The 27,731-nt window shown below is 42.6% G+C and overlaps 2 protein-coding genes across 5 annotated transcripts; both read left to right on the top strand.

The window, feature by feature from the left end:
- Positions 1 to 1,366: 1,366 nt before the first annotated feature.
- LOC130189479 (pre-B-cell leukemia transcription factor 1-like) lies at positions 1,367 to 12,539 on the top strand. 2 transcript variants are annotated; one of them, XM_056408286.1, is made up of 8 exons: positions 1,367 to 2,428; positions 3,791 to 3,864; positions 9,117 to 9,361; positions 9,572 to 9,762; positions 9,911 to 10,046; positions 10,175 to 10,331; positions 11,058 to 11,142; positions 12,143 to 12,539. In XM_056408286.1, the coding sequence occupies exons 1-7, from the start codon at positions 2,244 to 2,246 to the stop codon at positions 11,099 to 11,101; spliced, it is 1,032 nt and encodes a 343-aa protein (XP_056264261.1). In that variant the 5' UTR covers positions 1,367 to 2,243; the 3' UTR covers positions 11,102 to 11,142; positions 12,143 to 12,539. The 2 variants fall into 2 exon arrangements, with proteins under 2 accessions (XP_056264261.1, XP_056264262.1); XM_056408287.1 differs by lacking the exon at positions 11,058 to 11,142.
- A 1,524-nt stretch (positions 12,540 to 14,063) lies between these two features.
- LOC130189478 (basement membrane-specific heparan sulfate proteoglycan core protein-like) lies at positions 14,064 to 19,314 on the top strand. 3 transcript variants are annotated; one of them, XM_056408283.1, is made up of 9 exons: positions 14,064 to 14,170; positions 14,831 to 14,995; positions 15,088 to 15,222; positions 15,318 to 15,362; positions 17,347 to 17,519; positions 17,609 to 17,795; positions 17,903 to 18,082; positions 18,177 to 18,443; positions 18,821 to 19,314. In XM_056408283.1, exons 1-9 carry the CDS (start codon positions 14,122 to 14,124, stop codon positions 18,823 to 18,825), a joined length of 1,206 nt encoding a protein of 401 aa, XP_056264258.1. In that variant the 5' UTR covers positions 14,064 to 14,121; the 3' UTR covers positions 18,826 to 19,314. The 3 variants fall into 3 exon arrangements, with proteins under 3 accessions (XP_056264258.1, XP_056264260.1, XP_056264259.1); XM_056408284.1 differs by having other exon boundaries at positions 14,066 to 14,170; positions 14,849 to 14,995; XM_056408285.1 differs by lacking the exon at positions 15,318 to 15,362.
- The last annotated feature ends 8,417 nt before the right edge of the window (positions 19,315 to 27,731 follow it).

Raw genomic sequence — 27,731 nt, 5'->3', positions numbered from 1 at the left:
TTTCCATCAAGTCAGCCTCCTGTCTCGAGTGACAGACACACATGCATTCAGCTCATGTGCAAACAAACACACACTGCAGCCTCAATAAAAAACACAATTTATCCCGGCCCACACACCCACACACACAGGGCTTACCCACAGCTTGTGAACATGTGTATAGCTACTGAGGTATAGATGAGAAGGTGTATGATAAGTAATCTTTTAAACTGATTAAACATAAAGTAGTGGAGCAATACAATGTAATTATAGATAATAGGATGAGGTCACCATAATATCAGGTCAGGATGGCACCTTTAGCTATTCTAGGACACACACACACACACATAGACACACACGCACATACACACTCTCGTATTATTATTGGTCGCATCATCATCATCAACATCAACATCAACAACAACATTGTTTCCATGGTGAAGTGATAGCCTCCTCGCGGTTTCAAATCAAACTGCAGCATTCCCCGGAGCCCGCCGACATACTGATGGAGAGCTGCGTCAAGGGAACCAGAAAAAGCCAGAAAGAGGCCGGAATTGAATCACAGCTTCTTTCAAAATAAAAGTACTAACGCGCTTTAATCTGACTCGAAAGCTATTTTTGAAACCATTGTTCCATGTCTGTGTTGGCCAATGGATTTTGCAGGGGGATTTCATTCTAGATAATGTTAGAGGCATTTAAAATGTGTCGATGTTGAGCAGCTCTTTAATCCTCAGAGACAATATAATTATGTTTGGCTTGTCTCTTAATATTAAAAACCATATGTTCCCTCTGGACAAGTCTGTGGAAGACTCCACGCAACTCATATCGAACATGCTCATTTGACAATATTATGTATTTACTGTAACATGTTCACAATCCAGATGAGCAGACTGGTGGATTAGAGCAAGTATGTCCAGATAAATCTGATTTGCTTGCACAAGATATGCACAAAAAAAGGGTCGATTACAATACAGTGAAGTAAGCAAATTAAGCTGTTGTAGGGCGCTGACCAGCGGAAAAAGAGACCATAAAATGTCAATGTGATGAATCACAACGTGGCTCCCGGCCCCCTTCAGACGGACTCCCTGCGTGAGGTCCACGGCCAGGACAACACAGCCTTGCATGACCTTTTTTTTGTGTTCATCGGAGCATTTGTGCATTTTTGGCGTTTTGCATCGACGCATATGCTGTAAAAAAAAATATATATATATATATATTTGCACGTCCACAAAACGTGGCCCGTCTCCCGATGCATGACTTCATCAAACACACGCCTTTAATCGGGCCATCTGCGTTAAGAGGTGTATTAGTCTGAAATGTTAGAGCGGAAGTAGTCTTTTCTCGCGTTGTGTAATTTGACAGAGGACGGCATTGCTCCATGGTGGTGTTTTTCTGGGAGGAGTGGGACAACAGCCGTACGGGGAAAAGAAAATAGCAATAAGCAACAACTAAGGGTGCGAACCCGAATTTGCGGGACTTGGACGGAACCAGATATATGAAGTTCCTCGGAAACACCTTCCCCAGACCGTCTTTTAGGTGACCGTGTCGGTTCTCACTTTTAATTACCGAGCAGGATACGGGACTCATGGATAAAAGGAGAGCAGGCGGAGACGACGACATCAAAGGGGCTCCCGGGTCATTAGATATCGCCATAGCGCCGATCGGACCAGCATTTAACACGCGGGAGCCGAGCAGCGTCTCGCCAGCGGGAATGAGCTCCGTAACGAGCCCGTGTTGGTAATTATCCGGAGCCTCTCGGTCGTCTTTTCGGTTGGGGGAAAAAGAAAAGACGTCCGTGGCACGTCAAGCTACTTATAAAAACAACAATACCTTTTTTCTTCTTCTAAAGGCTAACATTTTGTGAGCCGTGCCCCCCCCCCACTACCCCCACCCCCTCCACCACCACCACCAGCCCCCTCCTCATGCCAAAGAAGAACCCGCTTCTAGAGCCCGAGTTTTGTACCGTTTTTCTTCGGATGAGTAAAAGCTAAGGCTGCTGCTCCACTTCTGTCTCTTTTGCTTTGTTACTCAGACCAATGCGAGCAGGCAGCTCCAGCTGAGCCAACACTTCTCGCAGCTTTTTTGAGCCCTGTGTGCTTTTTTTCCTCTTTCTTTCCTTCTTCTCCCTTTTTTTTCTTTTTTTATGGGAAACTTTTCAACCTCTCGTTTTTTCTAAGTGCTGAAAGTTGGAGAAGGAAACCCCTTTTTGTAGTGATCCTCCCTCCTCCTCCCATCTCTCTCTCCACAATAAGAGCCACACTGTAGGTATGGAGGACCAGGCCCGCATGATGTTGGGTCATATTGGACTAACTGGACTACCTCACGAGGATGTGGGAGATCCTGACAACATAAGGAAACATCACAACATGGGTCAGCCGCAGCAGGACATTGGTGACATCCTCCAGCAGATCATGGTCATCACAGATGAGAGTCTGGATGAGGCCCAGGCCAGGTAATAACAAGACCAGATAAGGCCTGATAGAAGGCAGAACATGTTTTTAGAGTTAGATGTGGGTCTGCAACGGGGGAACTAGTCATTGCAGTATCTCTTCGAGCGTGCATGGTCTTACACACGTTGTAACACTGTAATAACAACCCCCAACTTCCAAATTGTTGTGGCCCCTCTCCAGCTGTGGATCACAACCTTTCACCCCCACAGGTCTTATCAACAGCACTCACTACAACACTGGCTCCGTCGTCCTCCGTCGTCCTCCCCACTGGGGCCGGGAAATTAAACACTTACTCATAATAATGCAATAACTTATTGCGTCAGCGTCCCACAAAGTAGAAATACCACAAACTCAGATGTACAAATGAAGACTTTGGTTTCAAGTGAAGTTTATCTTGCACTTTGTTTATTTAATTTGCACTGTTGTTAATCACGCTGATAGATGAATGCATCCTTGTTACTATTGTGTTAATTGCTGTCATAATTAGCCGACTCTTGTAACCCACAATGCGATCAAAGTAGTTGGCTCAAAATAGTATTTCAACACACAGGTAATACTGCAATACACCTTATGTACACAGAACAACCAACTAATCTATTCACATTATATGTGTAACTAAAACTGAAGTCCTTCCTTTGTATAAAGCTACTTATTGTTACTTCAATTCATTGTCTTGCTCCCTCTTGTGCTCAGTGTTTCTCTTTGTGCTGTACATTTCATTGTTTACAAAGAATAATCAAATCATATTGTAAGAACTGCCTTAAGTATTCAGAGTTTTATAATAGGTTAAGATAAATTATCCAATACCAGAGTGTTTCTGGATGCAACATAAACATGTGACAGGATGTACAAATTCAAACAGTCAAAAACTGTCACACAACTGCCAGAAAACAGCACATTTCAGACCAGATGCATGCAGGAAAATAATAAAATACCCAACGCCTCAGTAATAGAGTCACAAAACTGCCGTCAGAGTATCAATACTGTATCGTGGTGTGAAGTTATATCGCAGTATTGATTGTTATACTATTCCATTCGTGCCATCCCTGTTATGTGGACACCGAGTTGTTCCATTTGAAGCTCTCAGAGTTTCTGCATGATTGTGCCGTCAATCTCTTCTCTTGTCTGTCTTCACGAAGGTGAGTAAGTCCAGGTGAATTAGACAACTATGTGCTCGGGCCTGTTTTCAGTCAAAGGCTTTAACAGGTCTGGTTGCACTCTCAGTCATCTGAATCCAGTCTGTTCAGCACTGACTTGCAATGTGTCTACATGATCTATTGTTGGTGGATGTCAGTGCCTGTAACCAATTGAACGGCATATAATTTACATTCTCTTGTCTCCGTGTCTTTAATTTTCCATAAAAGGAAACACGCTTTAAACTGCCACAGAATGAAGCCGGCTCTCTTCAGCGTCCTGTGCGAGATCAAAGAAAGGACAGGTGAGTTGTCCATTATGGATTTTAATGCTGATCAGGATAAAGAGTGTTACTCTTTCAGTCCATTCGTGGTTGTAGTGGAAGCCGACAGTTCACAAACATTATTTTGAACCTCCTCACATTCGGTTAATATGGATCACGGTTCTGATATAAGTAAAATATACTTATATATTTCTGTCTCGGATGATCCCAGCCAGCTCTTTCCCAGCCTTCCTTCATCGACCTCTCCCGTCTTCTCAATATATTGTCTCACTTTCTTCCTCTCTTGCCCTTGTGCTTGGCGTGTCACGTCTTCCATCTTCAGTTTGTGTTGACATTTTTCCAAAACTCATTTTCTGATGGATGCTTTCCTTTTAAAAAGCACGGTCAACCCAGGTGCAGTGTCTTCACCAAATAAGACACTTTTCACTGAGGAATAACATGGCCGTTACAACCATCTTACACCTAAATGGTTGATCCTGGCACTCAATCACACTCCACTGAGGCGTCAGTTCACTTGAACGGCAAAGGGCCCGGAGTTTGTGTTTTACATGGTAGAAAATCACCTTAACTCGTCTTGAGAGTGGGAACTCCTTGCAGACACGAGCCAGACAGAAGTGTGAGCTTCACAGAGCCCGTGTTATTACCTCATTTCATTCACTTAGTGTGTAAACGGGAACCCTGAGGTTGGCAGCAGGAGGGATGCAGAGTTTCCAAGGCAACTGGTGTAGTTTTTTCACCTACTCGCTGTCATTCAGCTTTTTCACACTCTGACAGCCTCAGTTGTGTATTTATCACACACACCGCAGCTTTGAGAAACGAGCTTTGCGTTTGGTGTGAACGGGTCATCGCGAGTTATGAGCTCTGATCCGGGTGTCACGCATTGATTTCATTGAGTGCTTCCTCCTACCCCTCTGAGCCGTAAAGCTGCCTCTTCATAAGTGATAAGATAATCAAAAGGATACGGCCGGTATTATTCTGTATCTTTGTCAGCGTCAACAAATACCATGAAAACTTCAAAACTAGCAACGTTTTAGGCTCAGTACTTCCTGCAGCACTCAGCCCATCTGCTCCTCGTAGACACGTTTAAAAAGAGGCTCAGAAGTTTCCGATAACATCTGGGAACTGTAATTGTTTCCAAAAGTTACTCAAACGGAGGTTAATAGTGAATTTGCGTGAAATGACTGAATGAAAACAACTTTAAATAAATGAAAGACTAAAAACTAAATACAAGTCCAGTAAATACAAGCTCAAACTAAGTCTCCTTGTCTCTACGACGGAGTTACTTTGCAGTCCAACGTCGCGTTTCTCTGTCCCGCCACCGGGCCGTGAGGTCGCTCGTCCCCTCAGCCGCTCACAGCTTTGTATGCGAGCCGCGAGCCGGCGACATCATCTCTGCTGCTGCGTTACGCCCACGCGCCGCTGACGTTGCCTGGAAGAAAGAGGAGATAGGAGAACAGCCCTCCACCCCGAGCTCTCATCCTCCCCCTCACTTTAGTACTCTTGCGACGTGTCCCAGTCCTCCAGAGCGCGGGCTACAGCTCGTGCCCCCCCCCCCCCGATTCTTTGGGCCGCCACTAAATTTGTTTCCGCGGTTGCGTCCGGTCGCTCCTGTGTCTCTTCAGTTCTCTTTCGCCAAGCAGTTACATCCTGCCACGGCGCTCCCGCCCCCCCGTTACCGTTAACTGCCTCCACAGGTGTGTTCAATTAAGCTGCTGGCCTTGGCCAAGTCCGAGTCGAACAGAAAACACACACACACACACACGCTGCAATTCGACACAAGTACATGCAACACCCAGCAACTGCACATCAAAGGGAAACCATAATAATCAGCACACTACATGCAAAATAAAAAACAACAAATGCAAGATGTAATGCATTAAACTAATAACGCAGCAACCCCAAATACAGATGCAACAATGACAATGAAAGGCCGTATGCCCTTATTGCATCAGCTCCTAATACAGTGAGCGAGTAAAGAGATCAAGGATTACCAGGCACGTCATCATATGCACCGTTTGACATGAACATCAACATCTAGGCGCCGCTTTTGGTAGCCATGAAACAGCAAACACAGTTTTCCATTCAGCCTTACACTTCCGTATGATACATATAGTTTGGAGCTCAGGCTTGTGTGATCGGCGATGACCCATATTTATAAACCCTGACGCAATAGTTTGGTATGAAATGTGTTTTGGACCCTTGATCAGTATCACGATGCCTACAGAGCGACGGAGAGTTCCTACTTTCCGTTGTTGCGTCTTCACACTGATTTGAAGAAGACTACGCTGAGTAACTGATGGCGAAACGTAGCTCGGAACACATTTGATCTCCAAGTGGTTTTCTGGAGTTTCCAAGCAGTCTCCATACCTAGATTATTGTGTAAATCCAGCACATAGATTACGCCCCTCTCTCGCTCTTTGCCTTCCCATTTCTGCTGTCAGTGTGTCGTTCCTCTCCATCTTAAGTTAGAACCATTCAAAATAACTCCTCACATGACAGCAACAAAACACTGCCGTTTTCTTAAGATATACAGTATGTTCCCGGCATCCTCCGCTGGACATGTCGGCTCACTTCTCCGTTATCCTCTCTCTCCCCCCCACCCTCCCCTCCGTCCCCGTACTATTCCCAATACAACTTCTATTTTAATCAACCCCCCGTTTTCTGGGAATCTTCGTCGAGGATTACAGCGCACCAAATAGGACGGAGGCAAAGTAAGAAAACAGAACAAATGACAAGAGCGAGGGAGGGACAGATTGATGGATGAGTTGTAGGGAGAGGCAGTAATTGTTGTGTTTCATGGTATGGCAGACAGTTGATAATCTCCAGACCCCGGAGTCCTGTCAGCCTTCACTACAAACAGATTCTCAGTGGGGGACAGTTTGCCACCCACGGCCCCGACTGGGCTCACAAAGCTGGATTTACTCGCTCTGTTCCACCATGGGCGTCACGGGCCGCAGCTCATCTCTTGATCCCGTCTTCTGTGCGCGTTCGTGTGTGTACACTCAACCGAGTCAACGGGCAACCTGGAAGGCCCAAACTCTGGGGTAATTATTATGTAATTAACAGTAATGGGACCTGGCCACATTTCAATAAACTTGTCGTTGTTTTCCTCACGTCATTCTGGCTTTCCGGCTTTTTTTTAACTCTTTTCCTCTCCACTCAGTTGCCAGTTTATTAGGAACACCAAACTATAACTAATTCAGTCTACTGACAGTAATCCTGTAATAGAAAGACGTTATAATATTCAGTTTTTATTCAAAATGATCATTTTGTTGGCTGTCGTTTGATGCTGTTAAATCTAATTGCACCATTCGTACCCAGGGGGGATTCCAATATTGAAACATTGCTTGGTACACCGAAAAATCTAAAGTTCATATTGCACTGCTCCTATAGAGGAAATTCTCTTTTTGACCGTGTTGTTTTTCACTTGTGTGTTTGGTTCAACCCACTTTATTTCCCTAATTCAATTTTCCTTTATATTTTCTCGCTGATTTCCCGCAAGCAGTTTAGAGGAGTTGGGAGGTTGGACGTGTACGTTAAGGAAAAGGAGGAATCAGATGACGAGAAGTGCTTCTCTCTCTCTTCTTTGTCCATACTTCTGAGAAACAGGTGGATGTCCGTTCAGCCATTGAAGACACTCACACAGGTGCACCTGCACTCAGCCGACAAGAGCAGGCGGGACTTTGAGAACAGTGGGATTACGTTGTAATCTCGTTAATCTGGCACATTAGTATGTTCGGTGCAGTATGCTCATATTTGGATGTAATATGACATACATATTTCACATATTAAACTATATTACTCTCCTGTAATATGTTTTTTTTGAAATTGCTAGGGTGAAATAATTGGAGGCCATCACGATCGCTAGTGTCTTTACACGCGCGCGCGTGTGTGTGTGTGTGTGTGCGGATGCTGTTTGCCAGATGCGGAGGCTGTCATTGCCCTCGTTGCGGGATTATGAATGTGATCTCTGGAACTACCTTGTAATTGCCACCTAATTTGCATAACAGTGCAAATTAACGACCTCTCAAATGAGCGTTCATTTTTCACTGGGTCTTTAGTCGCTCCTTAAGAGCTGGCGTTAATTAACAGCTGTGTGTGTGTGTGTGTGTGTGTGGGGGGGGGGGTTGTATGTGGTACGTGTGTGTGTGTGTGTGTGTGTGTGTGCACACGCGCGTGAAAGGGTTGTTTTTCTTTGGGCATGAAGATGCCAAGGAAAGTTGGCATCACTGCCATAGCAACAGCCAGTATTTCTTTCTGTCCACCTCCCTCCTGGCAGGGCTTTTGCTTGTCTGTGTCGCCTTCCCCTCCTTTTCTCTCTCACTCCAGTCGCCCCAGACACTTGATCTCCTCACCGCCTCTTCCTAACAAAGCTGTGACTGAGGCTTCCCCTGTCATCCAGTCTTAAAGTGTCAGCTCTTTCCAGGCTATTACATATCGGTTTCTCTGAAGTCTCCCGAAGTTCAGCTGGGCCCGTTTGTGTGTTGTGTATTTTCGATTTGATGTGAGAACACTTTTTCAAAGCTCTGGTAATGTTTCACCTTGAGGCCATTAGCCGGCTGTCGCTACATGTTGTGTAGTTTGAGACTAGGCCAAACCAGGTGTGTAGGACATGTGAGATTTAAAACATGGGCTGGTTTCTTTAGCACCGAGTAGATATCGAAGAATATTTCTGAGGAAAAGGAGATTGCAACTTTTTAGCTTGAGGACAACTCAGAGAAAAATGCAAGTTTGGAGCAAAAATAATGTGAACCTAGTGTGGAATAGTGTTTGTTGTGGGTCTTGTTGTGTTGTGAGATAGTGCTCTCTGCTGGCTGTGAAGGGATACCGAACACAAACTCTCTCCAGTGATACTCAATATGATGCTGCACACATTATCATATTTTCAATGGGCGCACATAACTAGTAACAACTTGTTCCCTATAATTCTTTATGCCTGTGTGTCAAATTTTATTGCAGCAATAATTCAATCAAATCATTAAAAACAGTAATAAAAAAACAGCAAAGAAGCTGCTAGTTATGTCAAATATTAATGAAGCAATTTAAATGTGACTAACTGAAACAGGCTACGGATCAGAAAGAAGCGATATTTAAAAGCGGTTTGACATGCTGACTAAATGCCAAAAGATCTAAAGTCTACTGATGTCATGCAGTTGTTCTGACTTACGCGTGTGAATCCTGTTTTTCCAGTTCTACATAACTAGTCGTGAGTGACTATGTCCGTGTTGCATACGCAGGGTTCACACACTGCGTTGTCAAACTCTCCTCCACAGCCCTGAGCATCCGAGGCATCCAGGAAGAAGACGGCCCCGACCCTCAGATCATGCGACTGGACAACATGCTGTTAGCGGAGGGGGTTGCGGGTCCGGAGAGGGGCGGGGCCTCTGCAGCGGCGGCTGTGGTTGCCGCGGCAGCCGGAGGGACGCCGGCAGAGGGCAACGGAGAACACAGCGAGTACAAAGAGAAGCTCGCTCAGATACGACGGATGTACCATGCCGAGCTGGAGAAATACCAACAGGTGGGATCTTTTTTGTTTGTCACATGACTCGGAACCGAGTTTGAAATTTTTTTTTTTTTGTGGGATGCCAGAGAAGCCGAGTTATACATCCCACCTGGGGTTTTGGAAAGCTAACATCTAATGTTTGAGTTTGTTAAATTACTTCTGTGTCCCTCTCTCTCTCACCTTCATACCTGACCCCCCCCTCTCCTCCAACACACACACACACAGGCATGCAACGAGTTCACCGACCACGTGATGAACCTGCTGAGGGAGCAGTCCCGTACGCGGCCCATCTCACCCAAAGAGATCGAGCGAATGGTGGGGATCATCCACCGCAAGTTCAGCACCATCCAGATGCAGTTGAAGCAGAGCACGTGCGAAGCCGTCATGATCCTGCGCTCCAGGTTCCTGGACGCCAGGTGGGTTTTTTTCGTGCTTCTATTTGTTTTGTTTCCCCGCCTCCTCTTAACGTTCATCTTTCCGGTGCGTGACACTGCGTGCTCACGACCTCGGGGCCGATGAGTATCTTCTGACTGTTTGTTATTGCAATTGCACTTTTTCTGGCAGGCGGAAACGAAGAAACTTCAGCAAGCAAGCGGCAGAGGTTTTGAATACATATTTCTACTCTCATCTGGCAAACCCCTACCCCAGTGAGGAGGCCAAGGAGGACCTGGCCAGGAAGTGTTCCATCACTGTTTCTCAGGTCAGGCCATCAAACACCCACTGGGGATAAAAAGGAAAACATGATGGAAGACACACACTGAACTTGGACACCGTTTTGGTTTGACGAAGCCAACTGAAAATTCGTTTGACTTTGTTTTGACCTCTCAGGTGGCGAACTGGTTTGGAAACAAGAGGATTCGGTATAAGAGGAACGTCGCTAAATTGCAGGAGGAAGCTAACCGGTACACCGTGAAGGCTGTTGTGGACGTTGCCAGTGTGTCTTCACAGGCCAGCCAAGCCAACTCCCCCGCCACGCCAAACTCAGGTACACAACGCACAAAAAACACCGGTTGCCAACATACGTCCCGTTTTATCCGATTCCCGTCACGTGATTAACCCTCCTGTTACCTTTAGGGTCAATTTGACCCCATTCAATGTTTAATGTCGGTGTTCTTTCGGGTCAATTTGACCCCAGGCTGTTTTTCACTGTGTCAAACAAATAAGAAATATCAACTTTTTTATATATTTAAAGGGCTATTTAGGTAGTCAACAAACAAACATAAAGTACCTCACATAATAATTTTCTGGAGGTTTTAATTGCTGGGGTCAAATTGACCCCGAGGGTAAAATATGTCAGTAAATATAAAGGTAACAGGAGGGTTAAACATTGAATGGGGTCAAATTGACCCTAAGGCAACAGGAGGGTTAAAGCGAGGAGAAGATACGTTTATAGATAACTCAAACGTGTCTTCGACGTAAGAATGTTGAGGATGAAATAATTTCTGGAAAAGTTCAGGGAAGTACCCGTAAGATGTGCAGACGGTGAGTTGTGGTGTAGCCTTTCACACAATATGATCAGAACAAGGCGGCAGTTTGAATGCGTGATGTGACTGTGAGATCCTGCCCCCATTAAACTGTCCCATACGCCATAAGTTCTCTCTAAATCAGGTGTATATTGCGGACGGACCATCGGTTATATTATTTTAGTCGACGCCCACAGCTCTCATAAGACTAAAGAGTGTTAAAGTGTGTGTTGACGGTGTGCCGACAGGAGGATACTCGGCTCAGTGTTACACTCCTGACGGCAGGTTGTGAGGACTCGCCCGGAGGAACTATCTTCCCTCCTCTGTGTCCATGTGAGTAGCTATGGTTACGCACTGTTGCTATAGTTACGCACTCTCCAACTGAGTAGTCATGGTAACGGCCTTTACCCCGTGTTAGTGCGTGGTACGGTGTGACACATGTTGATGTCACTTACATCCGGCGACATCACCGACTGAAACCGGACATCGGATTGTTGTTACGCGTCGAAGGAAACATTCAGCTTCCTGTATTGTTGTTGTTTGGGGTGTTTTGGGTTATTGTTGCTGTTAACTGGCTCAAATTTGCTTTATCCCCAATCAATAAAACATGCTTTTATACAGTATATTTACATGACAACTCAAGACATCAGGAATCCTGTGAAGAGTCAGATTAACTAAGCACATACAGGACTGTCTCAGAAAATTAGAATATTGTGATAAAGTTCTTTATTTTCTGTAATGCAATTAAAAAAACAAAAATGTCATGCATTCTGGATTCATTACAAATCAACTGAAATATTGCAAGCCTTTTATTCTTTTAATATTGCTGATTATGGTTTACAGCTTAAGAAAACTCTAAAATCCTATCTCATAACATTTTAATATTTCCTCAGACCAAGTAAAAAAAAAGATTTATAACAGCTGAGTGTTTGTCAAGGCTCAGGAAACCCTTGCAGGTGTTTCGAGTTAATTAGACAATTCAAGTGATTTGTTTAATACCCTACTAGTATACTTTTTCATGATATTCTAATATTTAGAGATAGGATATTTGAGTTTTCTTAAGCTGTAAGCCATAATCAGCAATATTAAAAGAATAAAAGGCTTGCAATATTTCAGTTGATTTGTAATGAATCCAGAATGCATGACATTTTTGTTTTTTTAATTGCATTACAGAAAATAAAGAACTTCATCACAATATTCTAATTTTCTGAGACAGTCCTGTATAGTGAAAATGGTCGAACGTTGTCGTCGTGAAACGTGATTGAAATCACAAATTGACACATCAACATTGTCAGTTGTTCAAGAACTATTATTTTTGTTGTGTCTGTTTCAGGGTGACGACGGCCGGCGATTCCTCTTCCCATCTCTCCCCACCCAGAGCACCAAGGGAGCGAGCACTACGTCACCTCCGGCTTATGCTCCCACTCCTCCCCCACCCCCCCCTCCACGACCCCCCCCCCCCCCTGCTCCTCAGACTAATACAACCCAGACTGCAGGTTGACGTCCGGCCGAGCTGCGAACAAGGCGTTACCAAAACTCTGCAACTGTTCCGTTTCGCTTTGTGATGCTGATCGTTTTTTCTAACATCTCTCAAAGTTTTTTTTTTTTTTTAATCCCTCCACTTTTACAAATGTGTTGACACCTATTTCTTTATTTTTTTAGTTTTACTATTACTCACGCCATTTTTCTTCTGTTATTTTTTTAAAAAGATAAATAAATGATGAAAATAACTTTTTTTAATGTACTTCTTCACCTTCAGTGAATCATAAACTGTATGAAGGTTCCAAGGCCTGTGTGTGTCGCCTCGAACCAGATTCATCTTTTTATTTCAAAGAATTAAAATAAGGAAAAAAAAAGACAAAAAGAAAGCATGAAGTCATTTTTAGATGTTGAACGACAATTTTATTATGTATTCTTTCTTTCAAGTTTTTTAAGAAAAATGTCACTCAGAAAATGCATTGATAGAGTACAACGAAAAACATCATAAATGGCAGAAATGACCAAAAATGAATAAAACATTGTCACTTATTAAATTTTTCTTTGCTTCAGACAAGAAGTGGTTTGAGTTTGTTGCCATTTAAATGAATTTAAATACGATCTTGCTCTAACAGGTAATGATGTTTCTTAAATGCTTTTGAAGCAAGCGAACCAGAGGCGTCTACCCAGGATGTCAGATCTGGTGTGTTTTGCTCAATAACCTGAAGTTAAGTCACAATGAGCCCATGTGGGTTTTATTTGTCTGGGCCCTCTAGTGGTGAACAGTGTCACTGCATGTACTTGGTCTCTGGATATTCTGAAGCTGAGTTTTCTGCCTTGTTTCCCATATCTATTCATCTCCAATGATGGATGTCAACAAACCTTGAGAACTGATAAACAGAAGGGCATTACTACAAATTATGATATTCAAGGTCCATATAGGAAGATATAGTTATTACTTTATCATGAGTCTTAGTTGCCTATTATTTAAATAATTAAGACTACACTTTACTCCATTACTATAATAGCTTTAATGCACTTTCTATTGCATCTTGTTATTCTGTAAACGTTACAATTACACATCTTACGTGTAAGGGGCTAACAGTCAGTGTTTTGTATGAGAGTATTGAAACAAACTGAGAAGAAATTATACAGATTTTCGCTCTTCAGTCACATCGGATGGTGCTTTGGTGTGTTACTTTAGGTTTCTAGATGTTTCCGGATGTTTTATTTCATTTTTTCGGATTATTCTCCCGCTTTACTTGAGGTTACTCACAAATATCCCAAATTCAGTGACAACAAAACAGGACAGTTGTACTTTGAGTTCTTTGAATTCTACTTTATCAGCCTCGTATCACTGTTGGCTCAGTGGTCAATACAATCCAGATACATGGAGCGTCTGACTGGAGAGAAATCATTTTCTTGGAACGCAGAATAATACTAAAGTGGTGAAATCAATGTCTCCATGTACTGTCGTTTACACACTTACCAATTAGTGTCCAACTCAGAATATGTCCTACAACCTCTGTCCATGCAACATGAGTTATCTGTAAGCATTACTTGGTTCACAGGAATGCAACTGAAATATCATGCAGGCACATTTTTTTAATTCAATGATTTTGTAATCAAACAATTAATGACACGAAATTAGATCGCATAAAATACCTATACGCCGGTGAAACACTTCATACGTGACCAGAACTAGTATTTGAATAGGAGAAGGGGTGAATGGTTAGTTTGGGGTTAAAGGTCGAAAGTGACGATGAAAAAAAAGAGACGGAGAAACAAGGAAAGAGATTTTCCACAGGGGACGAAGTGGGACTGTTCTCCGTCATCATGGATTTCTCACCTGGGTTTCTGATCCTGTTCTCTCTGTTATGTTCAGGTAATACATCTGATATACTTTGAATAGCAGCTTTCCTGCTAGTTTGCTTGACGCCTGCAGAGATGTATATATTTTGTCTTTTACTTTTTAAAGGGCCACACAAACTGCTGCTTAAACAGCAATATATAATAATACATGTATAAACTTTAACAGAAACGGTGTCCCAATAACTGGATAATCCATAAATCTTCACTTTAATTCTTAGTTTCAATTTAAGAAATAGTCTCTTTAGAGGCTACTGAAAGCTTGTTCTTCTAATTATCCCGAGTACCGGGGAGATCGTTCAACGCCGTGAGCATCAAAACAAATCTGGGCAAATCAAATCATGAACTGCACAGCTACCAATCTTTTGTAATTTAGGTGCATTAATCCTTTAATATAGTAATACAGATCTTTTGAAGTAACAAAAAAGAAGATATTCTTCTCTGAAACAATCTCTTTGATTGCGTTTTTTTTTAATCTCTTTGCCTTTTTCTTTTTCTTTGCTTTGTCATCAGTAGCACTACTTCTGTTCAGTCTGTGTGTTTGCTCAGCGTGTTTGCTTTGGGGTGGTTTGTGTGTACACTGTATTTTACCCAGACTCGTCTAAAGGTTCACAAAGTAGCGTTGCATGTGTGCATGTGTGTGTGTGTGTGTGTGTGTGTGTGTGTGTGTCACCAGTTATCTCTCTCTGTGTAGTTGCTGGTCAGGCTCCTGACGTCTCCGTGGAGCCGCGGGCTGCGACTGTGCGCCAAGGGGGGTCTGCCAGCTTTAGATGCCAGGTGCCGAGCGGCGCCCGGCCGATCCAACTGCTGTGGAAGAAAGTCAACAGCCGAGTGTTACCAGGTCAGGGGTTATAGCACATGTTCATTCTCATTGTTCATAAGATATCAACATCTGTGGAAGTTTCACCTCATTTTCACATTTTGTCCTTGTAGACAATGTGAAGACGAGCCCCGATGGCTCTGTGCTGACGGTTTCCAACGCCAGACCCGAAAACCAAGGCCAGTATCGCTGCGTGGCCTCCAACTCTGTCGGCCGCGGCGCCGCCTCGGCTCTGCTGAACGTCAAACGTGAGCTTCTGTTCGGCATTTAGTCGAGCCCGCGTACCTCCACTGCTCAGGTTCACTCTAACTTATCTTATCTCTATCATCCTCTCCGGTAGCAGCAGGTCGACACGACCTGCTCACGACCAAATGGCGCTCGGACACAGGTAGCGACATTAGCTGGTGAACATAGGAGAGATGGGTTTAACTGTGGATCTGTGAGACTGCGAGATAAACACAGCTATGGTCTAAATAAGAAAGGGGTCGGCTTCTGGAGTTTTTCCCCGAGAGTGACAAGGAGACGAGAGACCGTCATCCCTCGGCCTCACAGAACAACAGTTTACATTCACAACCGACCTCACCTCAAACCTCCCTCTGACCGTCTTACCTCTAAATAGGATGACGTTACAAAACAGGTCACAAGGAAGAGAAGAATATAATTGGATGAAACCCTGCTGGGCTGCAGACCTCAGAACAGCAGTGCAGGAATGTCCAAGGCAGCCTCAGCCTCCTGTCCTTCTTGGATGGAGATGAAAGGAGTTGGACCATCGCGGTACGGGACCCAGCTGTTTATGAACCCCTCGCAAGCTTCCCGAGTCGGAAGTGACATAACACGTTCTCTCGAGCAATATGTTTACAGCCAAGTACCCCCTAACCAGGACAACGCATTTTTGGTTTGAACAAAATTGTGTAATACACAGCGCCGGGCCATCAGTGTCTGATTTAATATAGAATATTTCAAATTTAATTGAATATTTATTGAATTACTACTATTTGTAAATGATTTTTTTAATGGATACCTATTTTAAATATATTTAGAAAAATCTCACGTACCCCCTGGAGTGCCTTCATGTACCCCCAGGGGTACAGGTACCCCTATTTGAGAACCACTGCTCTAGAGATTGTCTACCCTCTCGCGAGTGAGACCTGCATTGTCACGGAATCAAACTACTAATAAAGTTTACCTGCTGCTGACATTGCGGATTGCTCTTCTTCGATCATACCGTGAAAACCAGGGACTGAACATGAGCCAGCACCTAATCTGTGTCCTGGATTTCTGGATCTAGAGAGGTAAAGAGACCCTGTGACTGAAGGGGGGCTGAGGCAGCAGAGACCACCTGAGTACAAATATTTGGTGACATTGACACTTGGCCTTGAAAGGCAAAGCGGGTTCTGTGTGTGTCAGTATAATCGGTGTGAATGGGAGTACCTTCAGGTATCGGTTCAGGGCCTGAAGTTGAAGTTGAACACCTTTTCCTGAGCTCTTTTGTTGCCCTCCTGGGGGGTTTGTGGCGTAATTCTAACCGTGGACACAAAAGCTCTGGTCCTGAACCCCATGCAGGGCCCCGACCCACAAGTCGAGGACAGGCAGACTGCTATATAGCTTGTGAGGCACTCTAAACCCATTTGAAGGTCGGGGCCGGCATATGAGACGGTGTTCCCTCAACGTAAGAGAGCGGACAGCCCTATGCTGAGAACCTGGCATTAATGGCAAATTCATCATCGCTTTGTTCCTTTTGGCATCTGGCAAAGAAGTCTGTTCAATGTTTCATTCATGAAAGATGATCACAAGAATATTAAAGCAATGTTGATTTTTTAAAATATAATTCTATATATATATATAAATATATATATATATATTATTATATATATATATTATTATTATTATAATAATAATTATATTATATATATATATATATATATGATTATAAGATTAAGGAAGCAAACTGATAAGCAGTATCAATGAGATAAAATCATAACAATACTCATACCTATTGCTGACTGACAACAGCAGCTGCCCCGGGAAGCCATTATGTCTCCCAACAAAGCCGGATAAGGACACAATAAAACCCCCCTGACCGCAAACAGCAGTAAACGGTAAATCAAGTCCACACAAAGAATGTGTCCCGCACCAGTATGCAAATGTGACCAGCAGGCCCAACACTGAACTCCACCAACTGCCAACAGTGTCATAGAGCATATCTATAAGGGAAACAACAAGTACCACACGTCGCACTTGTTTAACCTGAAAGAACTACACCTCCAACTGTTTCCCATACCGACTCAAACTTTAATCTAAAAGTATTGTGGTCAGAAAAGTGGGTTATTGCTGGTGTAATATGCCCCTCGTGTCTGTGTGTCCTTTGTTAGATGCTCCTCAAGTGCGGCTGACACCTGTCGGGCCCCTGCGAGTCAGAATGGGTGAACCTGTCTCGGTGGAGTGTCGCGCCACAGGCAGGCCACGGCCCACGCTGACCTGGAAACGCCAAGGCTCCACCCTGCAGCTGGTAACCAAGGAGACAAAGGATGTCAACACCATACAGGTGAGATATGAACACATTGCACAAGTAATACTCATTTCCACAATTTAAGATATCAAAAATAGAATATAATTGCCAACTCTTTTCCCCAGTGGCCTGCAGTGCATCCGGAGGACTCAGGAGTTTATATCTGCCAGGCTGTAAACAACGAGGGGGTGGCAGAGGTCAAAGTGGAGGTCATTGTTGTGGGGCAGCTAGGTGCACCAGTGGCTTCAGTGGGTGCGACAGATATGACAGTGGTGGAGGGACATACCATCACAATGGCGTGCCAGGCCAGCGGTAGGACGATTGTCTGCGTGTGCGTGACAATATCTCCCAGCGCCTGCTCTCACTTCTCTTTTTTTTCTCACTTTGTTCTCCTTTTTTTTCTCTATCCCTCGTTCCAGGTTCCCCTCCTCCGGCCATCACCTGGTCCAAGCTGCGAGCACCGTTGCCGTGGAAACACACAACGGCTGGTGGAGTTTTGACACTGACCAGCGTGGGGCGCCAAGATTCAGGCCAATACATCTGCAATGCCACCAACATACACGGCTACAGTGAAGCGTACACGCAGATGGAGGTGGAGAGTGAGTCGAGGATGCAGAATAATTTTTACAAAAAGAAACAGATGTATATCGAGATTGTTATTGCTCGTGATAAAAGTGATGTTTTCTCCTTCAGGTCCTACATACGCCACCTGCCTGCCGGACCAGGTGAGGCTCCAGGCCGGGGATGCGCTGCACGTCCAGTGCCTCGCCCACGGCTCTCATCCCATTCGGTTTGAGTGGAGCCGCGGGGACGGGGAGAGTCTGCCTCCAGGAGCAGAGACCACGAAGGATGGAAGGATGCTCATCGCTCACGTTAAACTGAGCGACAGCGGGACGTACAAATGCGTGGCCAGCAACCACATCAGCTCCAGCGAGGCGCTGGCCAAAGTCTTCATAAAAGGTGAGCTGGTGTTTGGTTTGAGGCTCTGACTCTCTGCTCTTTATTTAACTTTTTTAAAATGTATTTAATTTTTTTAAATTATAAGACAAAAGACAATACATAGACATAACACCTAGAGGACGACGAAACAGTGGACAAAACATCATAAAGTCAGAGTATTGAGAAAAAGAAAAAGAAAAAAAATGCATGTGTACATGTGTGCACGTGTGTGTGCGTGTGTTCGAGCTTTAAAAAAAAAAATTTATTACATTTTTTATTTAAAGAAACAAAATACATTGATGATGGCAGATGTATATGTATGAGCGCATGCATGTACGTGGAATTGAATTATTTAACTTTTCTAATGTGTCTTTTCCCCTTTTTGCTTCTCTTCACAGCTTAATCCAACGTGGTCTTGTCTGATTGACGATCCATCCACGCAACGCGTACAACGTCTGGTTTTTGGGGGTGGTTGCCATCAACACAGGTTAAGAGCTAATACTGAGAAAGAAATGAAACACTATATTTAATGGATTCATGTATTTTGAGGTATAAAAAAGATCTCACTGCTGTTTAAACCTCTGGTGCGGTTAATGTGGGTTTACGTGTGTACTTTTATAGAAAAGTGATTCTCTCGCCATTGTTGCTCCTGTCTCACATCTTACTTGCTTTCCTCTGGAACTCAGTGTGGACTTGTATGTGTGTGTGGGAGTTTCTACTGGAATGTCTCTGCACCCTGTCTGCCTCCCTTCAGGTCATCTGCTGAGTTGACACTTTTGCACTTCTATTAGATCAGGCATGTATTAGTTTGGTCCTGAAACAAAGATAAGATTTATAAAAGCTCTGATTATGCAATTAAATTCAAAACAATAAAGACAAAATAAAACAAGAATCATTAAGTTCAATGAAAAAAAAGTGTTAAAATATTGTTGTCTGAAGTGTTATCTGAAAAGGTTTCCTTTGAATTATTTGTGATTATATGTGAGGAGACTATAGTGTAGCCCTTAAGTGGCTCAGCCTCCGTTAACGGATAAAACTCGAATCTCAATATTCACTGGTCAGGAGCCTTATAACTAAAAATGTTGGTAAAATATTATTATAATGACAAATGCAATTATCTAAAAAACAACAATACCAACTTTTAATTATTTTAAGAGTACAGGGCTTTTTTTGGGCTTCATTTTTAGACATTGGTCTTTTGCCCCAGCCGACATCACACAAATGATTTACTTATGAACTTCTCAGAACGTTAAAGAGCATATGCACCAGAGACCCAGAAAAGGAAGGTAAAGAGCTTTTCATTGGTTCCATTCGTCCCCCATGCAGCTGCCCACCCCCAAAAACATCCCAAAACAAAGAAATGGTGATTATAAAAAACTTCACAATTCAGTGCTACATAGTTCAGTTCAGTCTTTTCATGTTTTCAGCAATTACTGTTAAACATGTAGGGCTTAAAATAAATGTGTTCTACTAGTGTAACATTGTTAAATTATTTAGCGTTACCATTTTTTTCTCCAAAATCCAGAAGCACCGCCTCTCTAGTTTTGTACAATCCCAATCAGTATCAGTCTATGTAAATTATATTTCTGCTTTTATATCTGATAGATTACACAACCGGGGTCTATTCTGAGCATCGCTTCATAAAGTAATTTCTTCAACCACATGGTGGCAACATATAGCTTCAAGGCACACACACACACACGCTCACACGCACACACACACACACACACACACACACACACACACACACACACACACACACACACACACACACACACACACACACACACACACACACACACACACAGCCTTCAGGCCCGAGAGCAATTCGAGCCTTCACGCCCTCAACAACTGGACGGGACAGATGCAGTTCACAGTCGAGCTATTGTTTTCCAAATCCCTACATTTAAAAAAAAGCTTAAAAACACTTGGCTGCTCGTTGCAGCTCTCTGAGTAAATATGGACCCTAAAGTCCTCTTGAACAGCCAAAGTTCAGTTTAATCAGCCAAACCAGTTGCAAAGTGACGCACCGACGGAGACAATTTAAAGCAGCTTGGACTAGATGAGGTGTAAGCTCAACATTACGGGCTTTGTGGCTGCAGCCGAAGGTTATAAAGAGAGCTATACCATTTCCAAAAGCTGCTGCCAGGAGGACGGAGCCTATATATATATCTGCTGTTTGTGATTGTGGCCTCCCCTCACAAAACAGGCTTTACCCTTTTCTACCATTCCTCCCCTCCATCTTTACAAGCGTCTTCAAAGCAGGGGAGGAAACATCTGCCCTCTGTCACCTCACTCCACCCCCTCACTTCACAGACAGTCTGGAGGGAAGGAAACACAATAAATACACTGCTGAGGATATTAGAGGACGGAAACCTACATGCACTTTTAATTTAGATTGATAAAGAGCGTTTGAGCTGGAAAAGAGGGAAACATGTATCAGCGAGAGAGAGGAAACTCCAATTCATTAAATCGGATCCCTCCACACTCTCTGTGTATGCCTTTGTTTACATAACAACTAGACATGGACATATGGTCTCTAATGGAGTCTGATATAAACAGTGAGGGTCATAGGAGTCCAGATGACATCCTTCAAAAAGGATGTGCGCACACACTCACACGGTTTGTCACCGTTTCAGAAGCCTTGCATTTGGTTTATATTACGGGAGGAGTAAACAACAGCGGTACATGTACTCTGGAGCACACTCTGCTTATGTTAGGCATAAGAGGCGAGGAAAGGACAAAAACAACACGCAATCAGTCTCCAGCTGTATTAGCATTCAAGGAGGGTAAAACACGAAAAATAGTATTCTTTTTTGACATATTTTCCAATTATAATAATCACCGGTAGCTAATTTTGGATAAAAATCATTGTCATGTCACTGCAACCATAATAATGGGACAACCGGATCATTCAGGAAGGAACCAATGAGGTGACGGCTTCCTCAGGAAGTTATAGATGGAAGAGGTGGGGAGGGGGGGGCGCCTGTCAAGTCTGTTGCTATGGTTTCCACCTGGCGAACTTGGATAAGCCGTCGTTTGTTACTTTAGGACGTAGGAAGGCCGGCCGATGGGCTGATAGGGAGCACAGTTCCTGTATTGTGTCGGCTGCGGAGCCAAGTCGACGACCAGATTGCATAAGAGCGCCTTCCACCTGATCTCACACCGTGCCAATGAAAGGTTTCTAACTGGGGCAACAGGAAACCAGTGAAACCACAACATATTGCACATGACGCCGAGCCAAACAAATAGTTTCATATCGATCAGCTCAAACGTGGTCGTGCACAGAAACAGGAAGAGTCAGTCGAGGCTGACAGGAAGCGTTTAACAAATGTTAAAGAGTCCAATATTTCCCCCAGGGGACTAAAAACGGAACAATAAAAAAAGCACTCTGTCTGCGGGATACAAAATATAAAAGCATTTGAATTTTAAAACACTTTTTTGACATCGCAACTTCTTTACAACCACATTTATAAGTGGATAATATGTAAATGTTGTGTTTTTAGCTTGTTTTGTTTCCCTCTAGCAGTGAAAAGAAAAATTCTACTCATGCAAAATGTTGCAGGAAGACACCTCTTTAATTTATTATTGTTATATCAAAATGTGCTCAAAAAGACACATCAGGTAGAGACTAACGTGTTTTCACTGAAGGATAGCTCGCTTTCCCTTGAAGGCAGTGGCATAAAAAGGACAGGTTCTGAAACAACACGAGGGATACATGTGTCTGGTGAGGAAGTATGACACTGAATACATCACATTTGGATTTGTGATTGCAGATTTATTGTGGTTGTTACAGCTGACAGTGGCATAATACATATACTTTTTTTTTCTTCTTCTCGTGTATTTTAGAGGTTTGGTCTTAAGAATTAATTTAACAATCAAAAGTGTGACTTCAGCATCAAAGGGTTGAGAACCACTAATTTAAAGGGTCACAAGTCATAATTTTTGGGAACCACAATAGAAGAGTTTTCTAGTTTGAATGTTTAATTCTGTATATGTAATGTTTTCTTTTTAATGAACCTTAATGTTGACTTATGAAGGCAATATAAGAATAATCATAGTTACTGGAAGTGGAAACTGTCTGGCCTTAAACTACCCTGTGACAAATTCTGTGGAAACCTCTCAGAATCATATTTTCTGAGATTCAGACTAAAGAGGGTCACTTCCTCTGCCAGGGCCACGCCGCAGATTGACTTCAACAGACGCCACACAATTTAAAACAGATGTCTGTCTTAGTTTGATGTGCGTTGTGAAATATTTATATTCTCTTCAAATCTTTTTTTAATTCATTTTGATTTAAATGTTGTCTTATATTTGTCTTAATAGTAGGGTGGCTGTAGGTGGGGGAAACACATAATAACAGGCCTGTTGTCAGCAGCAGTTGGCATTGAAAACACAGCCGGCTCCGTATGGCTGTAAATACATTGCTGGCGCTGCTTGTTGCTGAGCACCAACAACACACATCAGTGTGGTACCTCCTTTCATCGCAAGCTTTCTCCTCTTCACTTGCAACTGAAACATCACAGGCCCAACTTATCACACATAGCGCACACACACTTTCACTACCCCCTTTTTTCTTTTTCTTGCAAGCGTGTACAGCGACCATGACAGAACCAAGGCATATTATCTTTCACACTCAAAGTGCGTGTTCAGAGCGTGAACACGGGGCTGGTGGTGGCTGTCTCAGCAGCCAGAGAGGCTGCGGCTCAAAAAACTGTGGACGTTGAGTAATATGTGTGTGTGTGTGTGTGTGTGTGTAACTTGCCTCCTGACTGTATGTCACTGGTGTTTGTGGGTCACAAGGAAACCACCTGAGGTCTGGCACTTCTCGTTTAAAAATGTGAGATATGAAATGAGAAGAACATTTGAGGTGAGGGAAAACCACACAAGTCTCCTACGACATGCACGGTCACATGTGAAACCCAAACAACATCTAGGTTTTGCTTTCCAGCATTAATTTACTCTGTAATTATGTTGATAAAACAAAAGAAGACACAAACAAAAAAATGAGAACTGAATGACATTTGTTTTCTTTCCAATCGTTCTCTGCTCTATTTCTCTTGTCCCTACTCTTTAATTAAGTTGTATACTGGAAGAGGGTGCGAGAGAGGCAGGAAAAAGGACGTGGCAACTGAGCGAAGGGCAACCGAGGAAGATAATCGCTCATGTCAACTGCAGTTTCAAATGTCCTGCTGGACTGGTGGAAAATAATGTATAGCGATGCCAGATTTGGTAAGAAAAAAAACATTGAAAAGTTTTTTTCCAAAGATTGTTTGTCTGTTTCTGTGCCCGACTGAGTTTCTGGATGTAAACAGCAACTGCAACTGTGTGATTAGGATCCATTTAATCTAGTTTCCATATGGAACGATCCTGTTTGTGAGCATGTATGTGTGTGTGTGTGTGTGTGTGTGTGTACCAGCAGCTCTGGGCACTGACATTTAGTTATCGGTCAGGCTGTTAGCTTAAATTGAAGTTGATCAGCAAGTATGAATGAAATGATTACATTAATTTGGCTTAGTAATAGATTTTTATACTGCTATATACATATTATATATATATATATACACTACCGTTCAAAAGTTTGGGGTCACTTAGAAATGTCTTTACTTTTCAAAGAAAAGCACTGTTTTTTCAATAAAGATAACATTAATCAAAAATACACACTATACATTGTTAATGTGGTAAATTAATATTCAAGGTGGAAGTGTCTGGTTTCTAATGAAATATCTCCATAGGTGTATAGAGGCCCATTTCCATCAACTATCACTCCAGTGTTCTAATGGTACATTGTGTTTGCTAATCGCCTTAGAAGACTAATGTCTGATTAGAAAACCCTTGTGCAATTATGTTAGCACAGCTGAAAACAGTTATGCTGGTGATATAAGCTATACAACTGGCCTTCCTTTGAGCTTGAAGTTTGAAGAACAAAATTAATACTTCAAATATGAATCATTATTTCTAACCTTGTCAATGTCTTGACTATATTTTCTATTCAATTTTCAATTCATTTGATAAATAAAAGTGAGTTTTCATGGAAGACACAAAATTGTCTGGATGACCCCAAACTTTTGAACGGTAGTATATATATATATATATATATATAAAATATGTATTCTCTGGTGCTGATTTAGTCTTATTCGTTCTCATATGAATTAATCACAAACTTAAACCACAAAGGCTTTTCGGCTGATAATAAACAAACACTTCTGCTGCGGTGGCGTCAATCTTTAGATTAGATGAGAATGTTTATTAATCCCCAGTGGGGAAACTCATTTGCCTCTAAATCAACTCATACAGAGAACAATACACAGTTTCCACAGCGCACAACAGACAAAAAGACACATTTCAATGAATTGTGGAGGTTTGGATGGTTCAGTACAAACTATTCATACATTCTGTCATATGTATTGAATGTGTCGTAACTCTGTAATGCTTCATTCTGGTCACATGACATCTATTGCTTCTGTCCATCCTGGAGAGGGATCCTCCTCTGTTGCTCTGCTGAAGATTTCTTCCCTTTTTTCCCTGTGAAAGTTTTTGTCTCTATTTTTTGGGAGTTTTTCCTGATCTGATTTGAGGTCAAAAGTCAGGGATGTCGTATGTGTACAGATTGTAAAGCCCTCTGAGGGAAATTTGTAATTCGTGATTGTGGCAGCGGGGGGTGTTTAGGCTCTGCTGCAGAGTGGGTGGAGCGGGGGTGTGGTTCAGGGAACGGTGTCTGATTGTCATCAGACCAGCTGATGACAATCTGTGTTTGTGTATCTGCGAGGCTTTGTCTTCAAAAGGAGCTGGATGGACTGAAGACGGGGTGGAGTGCCGAGCAGAGACACTGCCTGTGGTCGGGTACAATAAAAGATATTACAAAACATCACTCTGGCTGCTCATTCCGTGTGGCTTAAAGGGGGAACCTACCAGTGACGGCTAGACACCTCTCACAGTGATATTGGGCTATATAACAAACTGAATTTAATTGAATTGGCCTGAGCCACGAGGGCTGAACTTAATGCCATTTCTTGTACATTCAAAGCTCATCTTAGGGTTTTCAAATGAAGCTTTGATTAACTGTTCATGCGGGTGTGAATCTCTTTTTGTGTTTGCTAGCGGAAGTGGAAGAGCAAACTGTCTTAGATCGCGGTGAAACGTTCTATATTTGGTTAACACAGTTTCGTTAACCAAATATAGTTTTTGGAAATTTATGCTGATCTGCATGTCGTGTGAAATAGACGCTGAAACTACCTGAGGCTGTGCATACGTACGTGTGGGTGGTAAGGCCCATACAGTTACTGCAGGGGTCTTACCACCCACATGTACGTACGCACAGCTTCAGGTAGTTTCAGCGTCTATTTCACACGACATGCAGATCAACATCTGAGTCATGCCTACAGTTTGAAAACCCCCAAAGTATTTTGACAACAATTTCACGATTTTGCCACAAGCCCTCACACGCCATGCTATTGAAAAAATAGGGATGTTCTTGATAAGCATGAAAATGAATTTTTGATTGTGGAAATATTGTTTTTACAAGAAAATCCCAATTTAAGGTTTACTACCTTTTCTTTAAAAGATTTAATTTGTATTGTTCCGTCTTCAACAGTAGATGGACTTTGCTCAGTGGAAAGCAATGGCTGCCAGAATAACAATCTAAAACACCCCTAGATAAATGATTATGTTGGCCAGAGGGATGGTAATGTCACTTTGGTTTCGTTATTGATTTTCTTTGAACAAACGAAGATCAATTCATCAGAATCCTTTATTGAACATGAATCATGAGAAGAAAACCACAGTCTGCTGCACTGCATAATTTCGTCAACTCTCCACAACCACAATATTTACACCCTAAACCCGCCACATGGAAGTGGGGGTGAGACATATATACATGGGTGTCATCTTTCTGTCCATTCATGGATGTTAACCAGCTTAAACTTAGGTTTTAACCTATAGGTCAGTTATTTACATTTCAGGGAGAGATGCTGAGCACAGGCATATGAAACACAAGTCCATATATGGAGATGGTCCGAACATAGGCATGCAAGACATTGATCTCTATATAGAAAAGAGTTGACCCCACTGGTCAACCAGCTACACCTGTTTAGAATGTATCCGGTCACACAGAGTCCATCTGTAAATATTAGTGTGTAAAAGCTGGAAATATATACTAATACATGTTACAATAGTACATACAATGTTATCAATCTTAACATGTATACAGGTGATATAAAAATCTCCACAGTTTAGACTGAAATATCTCAATAACTAGGAGATTGACATTTTTGGCCTTTAGTGAAATATCAAATGTTTTTTCAAATTGGTTATAGGCCTACCCAAGGAAGAGTTTTTATCACTTTGGAGATCACTTCACTTGTCATCTAGGACCCATCGTTGGGTCTCAATGTGACAAAAAAGCTTCAAAACGGTTGAGCTGTTATTTGTGTTTTATTAAAATTAGCAATTATCAGCATGCTAACATGCTAAACTGAGATGGTGACCACAGTAAATACTATACCTGCTCAGTATCAGCATTGTGAGCGTGTTAGCATGCTAACACACTAAACTGAGGTGGTGAACATTGTAAACATTAAACCTGCTTATTATCAGCATTGTGAGCATGTTAGCATGCTAATGTTAGCTTGTAATCGAGCACCTAGCTTAGCTGCAGACTCCAGAAAGAAAAATACTGTTTTACATGTTTACATTATTTACAGTACAAGTGGATGCTTAGCCAAGAGGACTACAACTTGTAAACATGGTGTAAACAAAGGCACCAAAGGTAAAGAAAAACATTCTCAGCTTTGAGAGGAATTTCGCACGTCAACTCTTGCAAAACACGACCCCCTTTTTCTCATATTACGCACTTGATTAAATTATTCATTTGGAAAACACTTCTATTCAAAATGCAAAACATAACTGTAAATTGCACACACACACACACACACAGAAAAACAAGAAAACAACAATGACTTTGAAACTTAGCACTACAAATAGACATCTGATAAGCTCATCTTTTTTTAGGGGGGACTTTTTTTAACACAGTGAATGGAGAGCAAGAGGTCAGAAGAGGACAAGAGTAAAGAAAGGGACCAGAATGACATTACTTGGGATCCAAATTCCAAACTCATTCACTTCTACACAACATAGGCTACAGGTGTTTTTGGACGTTTTTGTCAGGACAACTTTGTCATTACTCCCTTTGACTACTTGTCATTTTCCCTTCAACAGAATGCATTTTTCCCACACTGTTTTTTCTTTCGTATGACTAATGGTCACAATGGGCCGACGTGCATTTTATGCACGCAGGATTTTGTTTCCTCG

This window comes from Pseudoliparis swirei, chromosome 24, assembly GCF_029220125.1.
Source record: "Pseudoliparis swirei isolate HS2019 ecotype Mariana Trench chromosome 24, NWPU_hadal_v1, whole genome shotgun sequence".
Taxonomy (NCBI): domain Eukaryota; kingdom Metazoa; phylum Chordata; class Actinopteri; order Perciformes; family Liparidae; genus Pseudoliparis; species Pseudoliparis swirei.
This window is presented reverse-complemented; position numbering and strand designations above follow the sequence as displayed.